This window comes from Ranitomeya variabilis, chromosome 2, assembly GCF_051348905.1.
Source record: "Ranitomeya variabilis isolate aRanVar5 chromosome 2, aRanVar5.hap1, whole genome shotgun sequence".
Classification (NCBI taxonomy): Eukaryota; Metazoa; Chordata; class Amphibia; order Anura; family Dendrobatidae; genus Ranitomeya; species Ranitomeya variabilis.
The window spans coordinates 163,504,412-163,522,170 of NC_135233.1; the positions used below are offsets into that span (position 1 = coordinate 163,504,412).

The 17,759-nt window shown below is 44.3% G+C and overlaps 1 protein-coding gene across 2 annotated transcripts in view; it reads left to right on the forward strand.

Annotated features, from left to right (window-relative positions):
• The window catches only part of ACOXL (acyl-CoA oxidase like), an 804,481-nt gene that overhangs the window by 634,418 nt on the left and 152,304 nt on the right, over positions 1-17,759 (forward strand). For both annotated transcript variants that reach the window (XM_077283134.1, XM_077283133.1), the window contains exon 16: positions 15,977-16,064. In XM_077283134.1, the coding sequence (XP_077139249.1) occupies positions 15,977-16,064 (88 nt within the window). The remainder of the gene's footprint in view (positions 1-15,976; positions 16,065-17,759) is intronic.

A 17,759-nucleotide genomic window follows, 5' to 3' on the forward strand; every position in this document is an offset into this window, starting at 1 on the left:
GAGGACCTAGGTTCTCTAAAAGAACCTCTGGATAGGAAGGTGGACAGTTCCCTGAAGACAGCTTGGGAAGCCTCAGCAGGAGCACTAAGGCCAGCCATCGCGGCCACTTGTGTAGCCAGATCCCTTAAAATCTGGATAGACAACCTGGAGGAACAGGTAGAGAAAAAAGTTCCCAGGGAAACTATCCTGGAGGCAATACCAACTATGAAAGCAGCGGCGGTGTTTCTAGCTGAAGCGTCAGCGGACTCGGCTAGGCTGGCAGCAAAATCAGCAGCGTTAGCCAACACAGGACGCCGTGCCGTATGGCTTAAATGCTGGCCAGGAGATACTCAGGCCAAGATGAAGCTCTGCTCTTTGCCTTGTGAGGGGAACTTCCTCTTCGGACCGGCTTTAGACGAGGTGTTGGAGAAAGCCGGGGATAAAAAGAAGAACTTCCCGAAACAGCCGTTTCAGCCCTTTCGTCGCTCCTTTCGGAGAGGTCAAAAATTCCGGAGACAGCAGTACAGAGACCGAGACAGGAGCAACCTGGACAAGCGACCCAGGGGAGGAAAGGGCTTCTATTTCGGCAAGTCCCCCAGAGACACCAAAAAACCCTCCCAGTGACGGTCCTTCTCAGGTGGGAGGGAGGCTCTCTCACTTCCTTCCAGCCTGGGAGAGGATCTCATCCAGCATATGGATCCGGCAGATCGTAGGATCAGGCCTAAAACTAAAGTTTCACCACTGGCCTCCAAGAAGGTATATGCAGACCCCAGTACAATCCTCTCAGGAGAAACAAGACAGTCTGGAAGGAGAAGTAACATCACTCCTAGACAAACACGTCTTGGAGGAAGTTCCTATAGAGGAAAGAAGGGAAGGATTTTATTCCCCTCTTTTTCTCATAAAGAAACCAGACAACTTCTGGAGGACAATAATAAACCTAAAAGGCCTCAACAAATTTCTTGTAATACCATCATTCAAGATGGAGACCATAAAATCAGCGGTGAAACTTCTCTATCCCCAGTGGTACATGTCCGTCCTCGACCTCAAGGACGCTTATTATCACGTCCCAATCAGACAACAAGATCGTCGGTTTCTCAGAGTGGCAGTCCAGATGGGGTCTCAGCTGCGTCACTTCCAGTACAAGGCTCTGCCCTTTGGGATAGCAACAGCCCCACGGGTATTCACAAAGCTGATAGCAGAGGTCACAGCTCATCTCAGAGAAAAAGACACTCTGATAATACCCTACCTGGACGACTTCCTGATAGTGGGGAAGAACTTTTCTCACTGTCAGGAACAGGTCAGGATAGTGATGGACACTCTTCAGACACTGGGATGGCAACTAAATCTCAAGAAGTCCAAGCTGGAGCCAGCTATGGTCCAGAATTTCCTGGGGATAACGGTAGACTCCGTGGCACAGGAGTGTCGCCTCCCAGAAGGAAAAGAGGAAAAAATCAAACAAATGATTATGACCACTTTAAAAAAAACGGAAATGACTTTAAGAAGGGCCATGTCGGTGTTAGGATCCCTAACCTCCTGCATACCGGCAGTAAAATGGGCCCAGTTCCATGCAAGAGAACTGCAATGGTGTGTGCTGCAGAACGACCAGGAACTTCAGGGGCAGTTAGAGCAGAAGCTCCCTCTCCCACTCTCTGTGCTCCAATCTCTCAGATGGTGGTTACAGATAGAGTCATCCCCGAGAGGAGTTCCCTGGACATTCACAGCCTCCAAGGTGATCACAACAGACGCCAGTCCGTGGGGGTGGGGAGCCCACTCAGACACACTATGGGTCCAAGACCCCTGGGCTCAAGAGGAGAAAGATCTATCCTCAAACGAGTGGGAGCTCCTAGCAATAGAAAAAGCGCTAGAGAGATTACTTCCTCACTTGGCAGGGCATCATGTGAGAGTCCTATCGGACAACCGAACAGCGGTCGCATACGTGAACCACCAGGGAGGCACCCGCTCTCGGGCTCTGATGCACGTAACCACAAGACTCATGTCTCTAGCCGAAAGGCACCTCCTGTCATTATCGGCCCTGCATATCCGAGGCGTGGACAACATAAAGGCAGACTTTTTAAGCAGGAACCACTTGAGGCAAGGAGAATGGTCCCTAAAAAAGTCCGTTTTTCAACGGATAGTGCACATGTGGGGAAAACCCAAGATAGACCTCTTTGCCTCAAAAGTCAACAAGAAAGTCCAAAAGTTCTGCTCCCTGAACCCAGCAGACAGGCCGTTGGCAGTAGACGCCTTCAGCATAGAATGGACGTCAGGACTCCTGTATGCCTTCCCACCGATATGTCTAATCCCAGCGGTTCTGAGGAACATCAGGGAGGACAAGGCCAGGGTAATTATCATAGCTCCCTTCTGGCCGAAAAGACCGTGGTTTTACTGGCTGAGAGTGATGTCAGTGACGGACCCATGGGTTCTCCCGGAAGACCAGGACCTTCTAACGCAGGGTCCCTTCAACCACCCGCAGAACTCCGGGCTTCATTTGACAGCCTGGCATTTGAGCGGTCGTTACTAGAGAAAGAAGGGTTCTCAGCTGGGCTAATATCCACCTTGCTCAGCAGCAGAAAGCCAGTAACGACCAAGATCTATGGGAGAATATGGAAGAAATTCCTCTCCAGCTCAGGGCCAATACGGGAAGGGGAGGTCCCAATAGTGGCAATACTGGAGTTCCTGCAGAAGGGCTTAGATCTGGGGTTAGCTGTTAGTACCCTCAAAGTACACATTTCAGCCTTAGCAGCCCTATTTAACTGTGACCTGGCAAGTAATAGGTGGGTGGTGAGGTTTGTCCGAGCCTGTAGTAGAGCTGACTCTGTTCCATCTCCTACTCCTCCACCATGGGATCTAAATCTAGTGTTAACAGCCCTGACGGAAAGCCCCTTTGAGCCATTAAATACAACTTCTGATAAAATACTAACATTAAAAACAGCTTTGTTAGTGGCCCTTACATCAGCCCGTAGGGTGGGGGATTTACACGCGTTGTCAGCTGACCCCCCTTACACACAAATCATGGACGATAGGGTTGTATTAAAATTAGATCCGGCATATCTCCCCAAAGTGGTATCGAGATTTCATAGGGCTCAGGACATAACCCTACCCTCTTTCTGTCCCAATCCCAGTAACCAAAAAGAGGAGAGACTCCATTGCCTAGACGTTAGGAGATGTATCCTACAGTATCTAGAGGTGAAAAAATCCTGGAGGAAGCAGAGGGCTTTATTTGTTTCGTTCCAGGGGTCAAGGAAGGGCCTTAAAGCCTCAAAACAGACTATAGCTAGATGGGTGTGAGAGGCCATTATTCTAGCGTATAGTAGTGCAGGCAAGGTTGTTCCACAGGGTCTGAAAGCCCACTCCACGAGGGCCATGGCGACGTCGTGGGCGGAGAGAGCAGATGCTACCATCGACCAGATTTGTAAGGCGGCCACTTGGTCCTCTCCGTCTACGTTCTTTAAACATTATAGGCTAGACCTATCTGCTACCTCTGATCTCACATTTGGGAGAAGAGTGTTACAAGCAGTGATCCCTCCCTAAAGAGAATACAATCTCTGTAACTCTCTCGTGGTGCCGTCATGTATGATGGAAAAACACGGGTATTACATACCTGGTAATGTGTTTTTTCATGAGACATGACGGCACCCTTATATTCCCACCCTTTTGATCACGTCATTAGTTGGGTGCATTATTAGCATTATTTGTATTATACACTCCCTGGGGTATCGGTGAATAGAACCGTATAGGATGTATTATTTATGTGTACACTAACCAGCGGAGTTCCTCTCGTACTCTGTAAACAACTGATGTGGAGAGAGGAGCCGCCCCTTTTATCTTGAAGGTTTCCTGTCCTTGATGGGCGGATCCCCTCTCTCGTGGTGCCGTCATGTCTCATGAAAAAACACATTACCAGGTATGTAATACCCGTGTTTTTGTATTATATTTTATACTCATTGATTTTATATTATTATCTTGAGTGCTGTGGTTCTAGTTACTTAGCATTCTATAATGCTGTAGATAAGCCCCGATCCGACCTGAAAGATAAGAAAAATAAGATTTATTATACTGACCCTGGGGCGGTCCGGTCCGATGGGTGTTGCAGGTCTGGGTCCGGCACCTCCCAGTTTCTTATGATCGCCGCCCTCCTGTTGCTTCATACCTCACCGGCATTACGCTCCTGCACAGGTGTACTTATCTGCCCTGTTGAACATTCTTTATGGTAATATTACATCATATGTCCCATATTGCATCCACTTATCATATATTTTACACCGAGTACAGGATTATCTTGCAGTCATAGCAAAGGGAAGTGACACAGCAAATATATGCTGAGCAAATACTGACTAACAGTTTGTCCTTGAATACATGGTCTTTTTGTGTACACTTTAAAAATACAGATTATCATTAAAAAGAAAATGGTGTAGTTAAGGTACCTTCACACTAAGCGACTTTACAACAATATCGCTAGCGATCCGTGACGTTGCAGCGTCCTGGATAGCGATATCGTTGTGTTTGACACGCAGCAGCGATCAGGATCCCGCTGTGAGATCGCTGGTCGTTGCTGAAAGTTCAGCCTTTAGCTCAGAACCCTGAACTGTTACACACCTCTTAGGGTAGATAATTTGCGGCAGCCAGAAGAGTTTAACCCAATATTAAAACATAACCTTTACTTGTAAAATTAAAATGGACAAACTAAATACACATAACAAAATAAGTGCTCACGACGAAAACTGTGCTCTAATAAAAAACTGGTATGGTCTCACCAATTGCAGACAGGAGGATCCCCACAATAGTTATGCAGGGTCCAGGGAGGGTCCACGAAAGCAGACTGAGGTAGGGGATGTGGGGACCTTTTCCCTAAACCCCTGTCGTGCCCCAGCAATAGCTCCTGTCCTTACAAGGACAGGCCCAAGTAAGCCTAGCTATGGACACCCCCAGCTTCAAAATATCTCAAAAACGCCTCCCTACGCGTTTCCTCTCCAATCACGGAGATTCATCAGGGGAGTTTTCAGTGGCCAACAGGCCCAGATATAGGCTCAAATGTCCATAAAAGTTGGGCACCAGCAGTGGCTAAGTGCTCCCAGAAATGAGCGATCCTCTGTGACCATGTGTCACAATATGTGAGTCCATTTGCTGAAAGTCCAGAACCTTATTTCGTCGCTGGATCTCCCGCTGACATCGCTGAATCGGTGTGTGTGACACCGATCCAGCGATGTCTTCACTGGTAACCAGGGTAAACATCGGGCTACTAAGCGCAGGGCCGCGCTTAGTAACCCGATGTTTACCCTGGTTACCATTGTAAAAGTAAAAAAAAAAACCACATACTCACATTCCGGTGCCCGGCGTCTGCTTCCCTGCACTCCTCCTGCATCCTGTGTAAGTGCCGGCCGTAAAGCAGAGCGGTGACGTCACTGCTCTGCTCTGTGGGAGATGCCGGAGATCTTCGGCGCTGATACAGGATGCAGGAGAAGTGCAGGAAAGCGGACGCCGGGCACCGGAATGTGAGTATGTGTTTTTTTTTTTTACTTTTACAATGGTAACCAGGGTAAACATCGGGTTACTAAGCGCGGCCCTGCGCTTAGTAACCCGATGTTTACCCTGGTTACCAGGGGACTTCGGCATCGTTGGTCGCTGGAGAGCCGTCTGTGTGACAGCTCTCCAGCGACCACACAGTGACTAAACAGCGACGCTGCAGCGATCGGCATCGTGGTCTGTATCGCTGCAGCGTCGCTAAAGGTACCTTCACACTAAGCGGCGCTGCAGCGATATCGACAACGATGCCGATCGCTGCAGCGTCGCTGTGTGGTCACTGGAGAGCTGTCACACAGACAGCTCTCCAGCAACCAACGATGCCGAGGTCCCCGGGTAACCAGGGTAAACATCGGGTTACTAAGCGCAGGTCCGCGCTTAGTAACCCGATGTTTACCCTGGTTACCATTGTAAAAGTAAAAAAAAACAAACAGTACATACTCACCCTCTGATGTCTGTCACACGTCCCTCGCCGTCCGCTACCTGCACTGACTGTGATAGGATTGCCGGCCGTAAAGTACAGCACAGCGGTGACGTCACCGCTGTGCTCTGCTTTTACTTTACGGCCGTCAATCACAGTCAGTGCGGGAAGCGGACGGCGAGGGACGTGTGACAGACATCAGAGGGTGAGTATGTACTGTTTGTTTTTTTTACTTTTACAATGGTAACCAGGGTAAACATCGGGTTACTAAGCGCGGCCCTGCGCTTAGTAACCCGATATTTACCCTGGTTACCACTGTAAAACATCGCTGGCATAGTTGCTTTGGCTGTCAAACACGACGATACACGCCGATCTAACGACCAAATAAAGTTCTGAACTTTCAGCAACGACCAGCGATATCACAGCAGGATCCTGATCGCTGCTGCCTGTCAAACACAACGATATCGCTAGCCAGGACGCTGCAACGTCACGGATCGCTAGCGATATCGTTTAGTGTGAAGGTACCTTTTAGAAATGTGTCTTAATCGTAAGGATTTGTGTATATTTTTTCTGTCTGATCTTCCTTAAATTTGCTTTTTGCAATGTACCTTTTTTTTCTTTCATCTTTTTGTGATGTCTGTTTTGAGACAGTCCAAGATCTGTAAGGGGCAGTGGAGTTCCCCTTTAAGAAATAGCACAGGCTGATATATAGCAGTAGGTCCCATTCACAAGCAGTTTGATAAAGCTTGATGATGGCAGAAAAGTCTCTAACAGGCACAATATGTGAAAACTACTGGTCCTTCGGGTAGGATGCACCCAGAGTGACTGACTTCTTCCACCCTTCTTCGGTGCCACTTTGAGTCTTCACTCAGGAAGTACTCACAGGGTTGCATCCGCTATTTCATATTGGTAATCCTTGTGTCTCAGGAGGTCCTTATGACCTCAAAGTCTCTGTCTGCCACTTAATTACTCTGAGCTCCTTTGGCAGCAAATATACACGATGGCCAGTCTTGGGCGACCAAGTTGTCACAAAGTCCCAAATGATGCTCTTGCCAGCAAAAGATACAGCATTTCAAGGATTCCCTTGACTGTATATGATATATTCATCACCAGAACCATCATCAGTACATGAATATGAAACCAAAATAATCATCAGAATATAATTAGAGCACCAGAGCCATCAAAAGCACATGAATAGTACAACAGAAACATCATCTATATATATAATTGTCTAAGGGGTACTTCCGTCTTTCTGTCGGCAACTTCTGTCACGGAAATCCCGCGTCGCTGATTGGTCTCGCCAGCTGCCTGTCATGGCTGCCGCGACCAATCAGCGAAGGGCACAGTCCGATTAGTCCCTCCCTACTCACCTGCAGTCAGTGCCTGCTCCATACTCCCCTCCGGTCACCGCTCACACAGGGTTAATGCCAGCGGTAACGGACCGCGTTATGCCGCGGGTAACGCACTCCGTTACCGCTGCTATTAACCCTGTGTGTCCCCAACTTTTTACTATTGATGCTGCCTATGCAGCATCAATAGTAAAAAGATTTAATGTTAAAAATAATAAAAAACAAAAAACCTGCTATTCTCACCTAGCGACCTAGCGAGACCGCTAAGTCATCTGGGTAATTTCGCAATGCATCCTGGGAACGGAAGATGACGGCAGCCGTGCGCATCTCCAGAGCTTCGCTGGATCCCGGCGGGTGAGTATATAACTATTTTGTATTTTAATTATTTTTCTTAACAGGGATATGGTGCCCACACTGCTAAATACTGCGTGGGATGTGTTATATACTGCGTGGCTGCTATATACTACATGGGCAGTGTTATATACTGCGTGGGCAGTGTTATATACTGCGTGGGCTGTGTGATATACTGCGTGGGCTGTGCTATATACTACGTGCCCTGTGTTATATACTGCGTGGCCTGTGTTATATACAACGTCGCCTGTGTTATATACTGTGTGGCTGCTATATACTGCATGGGCTGTATTATATAGTACTTGGGCTGTGTTATATACTCTTTGGACTGTGTTATATACTGCGTGGCCACTGTTATATACTGCGTGGCCTGTATTAACGCATCGGTTATTCTACAATATGTATGTATGTATGTATGTATAGCAGCCACATAGTATATAGCACAGGCCAAGTAGTATTTGTCTGCTATATACTACGTGGCCTGTGCTATATACTACGTGGCCTGTGCTATATACTACATGGCCTGTGCTATATACTACGTGGCTGTGCTATATACTACGTGGCTGTGCTATATACTACGTGGATGTGTGTGTTACGTGGGCTGTGCTATATACTATGTGGCTGCTATATACATACATACATACATACATACATACATACATACATACATACATATTCTAGAATACCCGATGCGTTAGACTCAGGCAACCATCTAGTCAGTAAATAAATACGTAACCAGAACTACCATCAGTACATGAATACTTCACCAGAACCACCATCAGCAGATTAAATCATCACCAGGATCACCATCAGTACATGAAGACATTACTAGCTCCACCATCATTACATTAATACATCGACAGACCCACCATCAGTACTTGACAACTTCACCAGATCCACCATCACTAAGTTAATATTTTACTAGAACCACCATAAGTACATTAATACATGACCAGAATCAAAAGTACTTGAATACAAGAACCAAGCTTAGTACTGTTAGAATCTGTTTAGTTTGTGACTATCCACCATTTTCTTTTGGAATTCTGGCTGCTGGTCTTTTTCCTCTGGTGCTGGGTTTGTCTTGGGTCAGGTGCTTGTATCACTCTTTATTAACCAGCACCTTCCTCCAGTCCTTGCTGGACAACAGTGTTAATCTGCTTGAGCTCTAGCTTGTTATTTGTGCAGTGCTGGTACCTCTGGTTCTGCTAGCCTTAGTTTCGGGAGCAATATCATCTTAATCAGATTTATACGACCAGAGACAGATAGTGGTAACTTACTCCAGACTGCAAATTTATATTTAACCAAGTCTAGTAACGGGAGAATATTAAATTGTAAATCAAGCCTACTATATTTTGGTATAATTATTCCCAAGTATTTAAAGCTAGATCCCACCGGTAATGAGGAGAGTCCTTCAAGGTGATCTGTTGAATCATGGGTAAGAGGCATCAAAGCAGACTTATCCCAATTAATATATAACCCCGAACGCTTACTAAATCCGTTTATAATAGTGATCACATGCGGCAAGGTCTCTTCTACATTATCCATAAATATTACCATATCATCCGCATATAAACCAATGACACCCGTGCGATCAGCTATCTCAACACCCTTAATAGATGGAGTGGATCTCATATGTATTGCTAATGCTTCAATCGCAAGAGCAAATAAGGCTGGGGAGAGCGGGCACCCCTGACGAGTTCGTTTTTTCAGGGAAAATGTTTGACATGGAGTTATTAATAATTATCCTGGCTTTAGGTTTCAGATAAATTGCACTAATCCATCTTTGAAATTTAGGACCGAATTGGTATCTCTGTAAGCATGCGGATAAAAAGGGCCACTCTAGAGAGTCAAATGCCTTGGCCGCATCCAGCTAGGACAAGGCCCATCTACACTGTGTTCCAAATTATTATGCACAAAGAGTTTAGGAGTGATAATGTTAGAATTTTTTTGTTTGTCATTTAAACTCATTGATGGTGATGTGTGTCAGGGCTCTTTATATCACTGAAAGCAATTGCAGATACCTGTGCAAATTAGTTTGGCAGGTGTGTCCAAATAAAGGCAAGACTACTTAAGAAGGCTGTTCCACATTATTAAGCAGCCTACATTTTTTGCCAAAATGGGAAAGATAAAGGATGTGTCGGCTGCTGAGAAGCAACAAATTGTGGAGTATTTAGGTCAAGGCATGACTACAATCAACATTGCCAAGACACTTCATCGTGATCATTGCACAATCAAGAAGTATGTAGCTGATTCCCAGCACACACGTGTGCGTGCTGATAAGGAAAAATTGAGGACTCTTTCCAACAGGCAATTGCGTAAGGTTGAAAGAGCAGCTGCAAAAATACCTTGTCATAGCAGCAGACAAGTTTTTGAAGCTGCTGGTGCCTCCAACGTCCCCAGAACAACAAGATGCAGGGTCCTTCAGAGGTTTGCAGCTGTGTGTAAGCCATCCTGTCGACCACCGCTATCCACTGCACACAAGCAGAAACTGCTCCAGTGGGCCAAACGATACATGAAGACTGACTTCCAAACTGTTTGTTCACTGATGAGTGCCGTGCAGCGCTCGATGGTCCAGATGGATGGAGTGGAGGATGGCTGGTTGATGGACAGACCACGAAAACACGGCTAAGGCGCCAACAAGGAGGAGGTGGAGTAATGTTTTGGGCTGGAATCATGGGGAGATTGTCAGCCCATTTATGATCCCTGAAGGGGTAAAGATGAACTCCATAATCTATGTGGAGTTTCTAAAACAACACTTCCTGCCATGGTTCAAGAGGAAGAACCGTGCTTTCCGCAGCAATATAATTTTCATGCATGATAATGCACCGTCTCATGCTGCAAAAAAACACATCTGCATCTCTGGCTGCTATGGGCATAAAAGAGGACAAAGTTATGGTGTGGCCACCATCTTCCCCTGACCTCAACCCCATTGAGAACCTCTGGAGCATCATCAAAAGGAGTGTCTATGATGGCGGGAGGCAGTTCACATCTAAGCAACAGCTCTGGGAGGGTATTCTGTCCACATGCAAAACAATTGAAGCAGAAACCATCCAAAAACTGACAAATTCAATGGACGAGAGAGTTCAGAAGCTTCTTTTGAACAAGGGGTCCTATGTGCAAATGTAACATCACCTAGAATAAAGTTTTCACTTGAAAACTGTTTGATTTCATTTTGTAATAAGCTGATAATGCTTATAACTTCACAATTGACCATTTTTTTGTTCAAAATAATAATAAAAAAAAGGTTGAAAACTCTGCTGTGCATAATAATTTGGAACATGCATTTTGAGTGTTTATTTTTTTTAAAAAAGATACTGTTTTCATAGGCAGTTAGTTCCAAAACATTGCAATTATACTAGAATAGTAGATGACTGGAAAATAACAATGACTGCAATTCAGATAGGTAATTTAGAGAAAATATGAGGAAATATTATTTGCATAATAATTTGGAACACAGTGTATTCTCTGTTACCAATGAACTATACTGGGCTATTGATTGAACTCTCCTAATATTAATGGATTTACTTTTACCTGGCATAAATCCTGTCTGGTCTGGGTGTATTATGTCCAAAATTACCGTGTTTATTCTAGTAGCTAAAATTTTAGTAAAAATTTTATAATCAACATTAACTAACTAATGAAATAGGGCGATATGATCCACAATCCAGTGGGTATTTTCCTTCTTTTATTAACACTGTAATATTTGCTTCATAGTAGGAGTCTGGTAGAGAACCCCCCTTCCAAATACCCTGGAATACTGTGAAAAGAATTGGCACTAAAATATCTCGATATTTTATGTACATTTCTATGGGAAACCCATCTGGGCCTGGTGCCTTTCTAGAGGCCATATCTGCTATAGCCAGGTTAATCTCTTCCAAAGTAAAGTCTGCATCCAGAAAGGCTTGTTGTGTAGGGGTTAGTGTAGGAAAAGATCCTCATATACTTTGCAGTCCACCAGCACAACCCCTCATTTCATGGCTGAAATGCACAGCCCCACATTTCATGGCCAACCGCACAGCCCCTTATATCATTGCCCCCTGCACAGCACCTCTATTTCATGCCCCCCTGTGCAGCCCCTTATTCTATGCTCCCCTGCACCGGCACTCATTTTGTACCCCCCCGCATTACCTCCCATTTCTTGCCTCCTGCACATTCCCTCATTTTATGCCTTTTTGCACAGACCCTCATGTTATGACCTCCCCTGCACAGCTCCTCATTTTATTCCGTCCCTATCTGAACAGCTTCTCATTTTATTCTCCATCTGCACAGCCTCTCATTTTATTACCCCATCTGCACAGCCCCTCACTTTATGCCCCCTAGTGCACAGCCCTTCACTTTATGCCCCCCTTTGCCCAGCCCCTCAGTTTATTCCCCACCCTCTACACAGCCCCTTATTTAATACCCCTACTCTGCATATCCACTTATTTCCCCTCCTGCACAGTAATATAACAAAAAAAATGCTTATACTCACTGAATCCAAGCTTCCCTGTTCACCATCTCCTCTGTGCAGCAGTGAGTGCTGGATGGCGCGATGATGTCACTCTTATCATGCCATCCAACGTTCCCTGCATCTTCTCCAACATGGCACAGGCAAGAAGTGGCCTGCATCTTACTTGAGATCCTGGCATAGCATGAGGCTGATTACATCTCCTCTTCTCCTGTCCTGGGCGGCTCTGACATCAATTGTATTCGCATCTGACAGACGTGAGTACAATGGGGTGCAGACAAAGAGAGGGGTGAGCGGTGTCAGTGACTGACACTGTTCCCATGTGTGCCCGCGCTTTGGCCGTCACTGAGCTGAATGTCCGCAGTCAGAGGAAGGTGCCGGGGCAGCTGCAAGCATTCAGCAATTTTTTTTTAAGGCTCGCCCCCCCTCCGATAGGTAAGAGGTAGCGCCGTAGGCAAGTGCCTGCTCTCTATACCTCTTGTCCCGGCTCTGCTTGCAGTGCAACAGTTACATTTTCATTGTACACAGGATGAGGTTTCTTCTTTTCCTCGTGACTGTTCTTTTCCCAACATATTCCACCACATCGCTAGCTTCCAGTGCTTTTTCACAAAGGCCACTTAACAGACCACAGTTGGGACTGACCCTTAGGATGTACATGGCCAAATACACACTTTTGGGACTGAAAAGCTCACACAGTCAACTCAGGACTCTTTAGGAGTTCCCACAAAATAGATGAATCACATAACTGTACCGACTTAGAGTAACTGTCGTTATAATTTTTATTTCCTAAATCAATAGTGTGCATGAAAATAAGTGATTTTGTATTATATTTTGTCAGACAGATCTGCTTCTTTTTTCTTCTGGATTGATTTTTACACTCTCATTTCACTACTAAAATCTATATTCGGATGCATTAAACTTATTTCCATTGTTGAGATAGGAAATGACAATTGGTGCTTTTAAAATTATATTGAGGGGGGAAGGAGACAAGGAGGGAGGAAATAGATCAAATGGATCAGCTGTATTCATTGAAGAAATGATAATGATCAGTTTAGTCAGAGTGAAGTAGATTTCTCTAAAAAGATATATTTCAAATTTTCCTATTTCACCTGTACTATTGATTTGTGGAATAGACGACAGTAGGTATGGATCCCACCAATGTAACCTCTGTATTTTTCAGGTTCTCTGCCATCAGTAGAGAGATATTCAGAATGCCCATATACATGCAGGTTTCTGAGCACATCCCTATTGACAGCTGTGTATGTTGCCTCATTCTCAAGATAAATGTAGGTGCCATTAGTAGGATCAATATCTACCTTACATTTAGGTCATATCCCGTGTGTATACCATGAATGTATGAAATGAGAACACTACTGTATGGTGCCCAAGGCAATGCTTGCTATTCAGGCACGCTGTCTCACCTCACAACTTCCAGCCCGCAGATACAATCTGCTTTAAATGTTTTGGGTCAGTTTTTCAGCACCACAATCTTCACTTTTATGCCAGCATTATACTCATTCTGGGTTTATGCTGAAACTTAACGTCAGGTTCTTCCTGGCCTATGCTGATTCTCAATTTTAGGCTCTTTCTGAAATGGAGTTAAAGGAATTCTCCACTCTGGAACTGAAACGTGACCATAACTGTCTTATATAGACTCATTTTGGGACAGGCGCAAAATTTGTTTTCCATTTCAGGTTTTATAGTTATTTGCATTAACTCTAGATTATTATGAAGAGTAGATCAGATAAAGTGGAAAAAAAAATCCAAAGTTATTCTCTTTCATGAAAATTAGTTTAATAAAATAACTTCTACTAAATTTCAGCCTTCCAAAAAATGACCTGCTTTCATCATTTCAGTGATTTCATTAGCTCAGAGGAAAGTGTTAACGAGGACAAGGCAGCAGATACCACTGTGTCATGCTGACAGAATTACAGCAGGCTCGTTTCTTTGAAAGGGATCTGGTGCTTGGAATAACTGTCTTCTTCTTTCAACAATGTTGTCTCCAAGGAAACATGTGCAGTCATCATTGCTTTGCATCAAAGGGGCTTTCCAGGCAAGGACATTGCTGCTCGTAAGATTGGCACTAAATCAACCATTTAACGCATAGTCAAGCACTTCAAAGAAGGAGGTTCAATAAATGTTTAAAAATGTATGGAATCTTTATAATTTTACTTCAGTAACCATAGAAACATCTGGCTAAAATATCTGAAACCATGAAGTAGCAAACTTTGTGAAAAATCCAGTTGTTTCTAAACCTCGGCTTCCCTAGCTTTCTTATTACACATCACAGTAAAGGCAGGGAAGGTGTGGATCGTACTTATAACTGCATACCTCATCCCACTGAGGAGGCCATTTTGAAACCAGGAGGAGTGGAAGGCTGTTCTGAGATGAAAAGCCAGTGGGCAGCAAATGGATGGTGACTGTATCTGTGAAATGCGTAGTCACTTTTCAGTCCCAGGGTGGAGGGTCACTTTATCATTATTCTGAAAGGGGGTGTGCCATAAATCTTGTTATGTAAGAGGGAGGAGAACCTCCCCTCCCCCCACCCCCCATCTCTGCTGTCTCGTTTTTTTCTCATAAGTTGAAGTCTAAGAAAAAGCAAGCTGTGGACGAGAAACTGCAGGATTCTCCTCTTCCTTATGTCACTGTTATGATCTGGTGGCCTAAGAACAGCATGAGACGTACTCTGGAGAAGGTGGTACCTGTACTGACCGCAGACCCTGAACTTAACACCGCAACTAGAAGTAGCCGTGGAATGTACCTAGCGCTCCCTAGACATCTCGACACAGCCGGAGCACTAATTACCCCTAGAGATAGAAAAGGGAAAACTATCTTGCCTCAGAGAAAATCCCCAAAGGATAGACAGCCCCCCTCAAATATTGACTGAGAGGAGAGGGAAAAAACATACACAGACTGAAATGAGAATTTAGCAAAGGAGGCCACTTCTAGCTAAATAGAAAGGATAGGACAGAGTACTATGCGGTCAGTATTAAAACACTAAAAAATATCCACCACAGAAAATACAAAATCTCCACAGCTAACTAAAGATATGGAGGGTAAATCTGCATCTCCAGAGATACCAGCTTGGCTAAACAAATCCTTATACAGACCAAGCTGGACAAGACAAAAACATGGAAAAGAACTGAACAATAAGGCCACAGCATGTGGACAGCAAAAAATCAAGGCCAGAACTTATCTTTGTTGAAATGAACTGCAAAGCAGAAGAGACCAGGCAGGGATGTGAATCCTCCAGGAACAATGGACAACTGGCACTGACTAAAGGGTAAAGCAAGACTAAATAGCCCAGTCAAAATTGCAAAAAGTGAACACACCTGATAAATGCTGCGATTCAGAGACAGCAGCGCTACCACTTACAACCACCGGAGGGAGCCCAAGAGCAGAATTCACAACATGTCACACTATTTGCTACGTTAGGACATCCTCACACGTTACGTATTTGCTGCAGACATTTCTGCTACAAATACTTGAGTTTTGGCATGAAGAACGCAGCATACAATAGGCGCATTTTTTATTTTGATTTTTTTCGCAGTGTGGTTTCCTTTCGGAAAGCAGCCTAACGTTCAACTATTGATGTGTCTACATGTCTACAATTTATTTTCAGTTTGCTGCATGTCGTCATTATATAATACCTTTTTTTTTCTTTAATAAGGTAATCAAATGATAATGTTGCTTAAGCGAAATCAAACAAAACTCAACATTCTTGTATTTTTTTCTTTGTTTTTATTTTTAATCCTAATTATCTAATGACCTACTTCTCCTATTCAAGTGTATAGTTTATTTTTTCAACTAGTAATAATCAATATTATGTGACAGACTTTGTGCACATTTTTTATGTAAGTGTCAAAATCCTATAATAATTATTTAACTTCATACTGTATTCTACATCAGGTAATGACAGAGAAGGAAGAGTTTTTCTCAGCTTGGAATTCTTGTTTGCACCATGTTGTCACTCTGGCTTTGGCGCATATCCATAGAGGTGAGTAAATATCTTCACCATCTAAATTTGTAGTTAATGTGGTAATGACTCAGGGTACTGTCACACAGTGGCACTTTTGTCGCTACGACGGTACGATCCGTGACGTTCCAGCGATATCCATACGATATCGCTGTGTCTGACACGCAGCAGCGATCAGGGATCCTGCTGAGAATCGTACGTCGTAGCAGATCGTTTGGAACTTTCTTTCGTCGCTGGATCTCCCGCTGTCATCGCTGGATCGTTGTGTGTGACAGCGATCCAGCGATGCGTTCGCTTGTAACCAGGGTAAACATTGGGTTAGGTATAACCAAACAGGACTGAAAAAACCCTTTAAAATATAACTTTTAATATTCAGAGTAAAAATTACCCAAATTAATGGGTCAGGAGACAGTAACACCTTAATCTATACAATCTAATGAAAGGATAGAGACTAAAACGGTGGGGGGGGCGTGATCTGATCCCTTACTCACCCTACCTCACAGCGGAGGTTGGCACCCTAAGTTCGACATGGCGCCCCCACTCGTCGACGGCTCTCCCTTATGACCCTATAGGATCTTAACAAAATGAAACTTCCACCACACCACAAACCTTATATAAAGTGCAATAGTGCTTTAAAAGGTGCAATAAAAGCTGTAGAAATCTTTTTGTGGATAAATTTCCACAAGAGAAGGAAGTATGATTTTATTTCCCTTCTATTAGTCTTATATATATGGAGGTGCAAGGTGTCTACAATACAAGATAAATCAAAGCATCTGCAATATATGGCAACAGTAGTCCTGCCTACAGTCACAGAACATGCCTGACACCTGTGATATTATTAAACACCTGAGTTAAATACACAAAATATGAAAACAATTTGTATATACGTGTAGGCAGAGATATACAAAGTCACAATGCTATATCAGATATATCAGCATAATGATTACCCCCTGCCACACACTAGCACCTCAGAAGATTAAATTACAGACATAAATGGCACAAAAGAATAGTCAAGAAAAAATATATATAGGATGTACTCATCCATATGATGCCGCCCATCCCGACGCGTTTCCCCCTAGGACAATACGCCAGGGTTCATCAGGGGAGGAAGTGGGGCTTTGCACAGTCCGGGGAAGCTATAATAGGCTGCGTCTCGGAATGACCACTGTACAAGATCCGAGGCAGCTATAATGCACTGCGTCTCGGAATGACCGCTCACAATGAAGGGCTGCACGTGTCTCACCACATACCGCTTCTTATTTCTCCCGCCGCCATGATGGAGTGCCGAAAAAACCGGAAATAACGCATAATGCATAGCGCCATAGAGTTTCCGGTTTGTGGAACGCACAGCGCTCCACGTAATGAAACCTAACATTTGGGGCGGTGCCAGCAAGTATAAGCATACTAACTTGCTGAAAAAAGGACAGCGCTCATCCAAGTGCACAGATTAATGCCAAAGTTATCATACAATGAAAAAGGCTAAAAGGGCACCAGAGGCATAAGCTGCGGGGGAGTTTTTAGGGAAAAAGAATAATAATGTAAATGACCGTGCAGCCACAACATAAAATGAGAATGCCATGTGAAGTTAATGAAATTTCATTACAAAGAACCCATTAATGCTGTTTACACTATTTAGTGATAAACAAATATGTGGTCATCTGAAAGACCTATACATAAAGCAGTTAATGTCATATAGACCATAGTGAACACCAATTT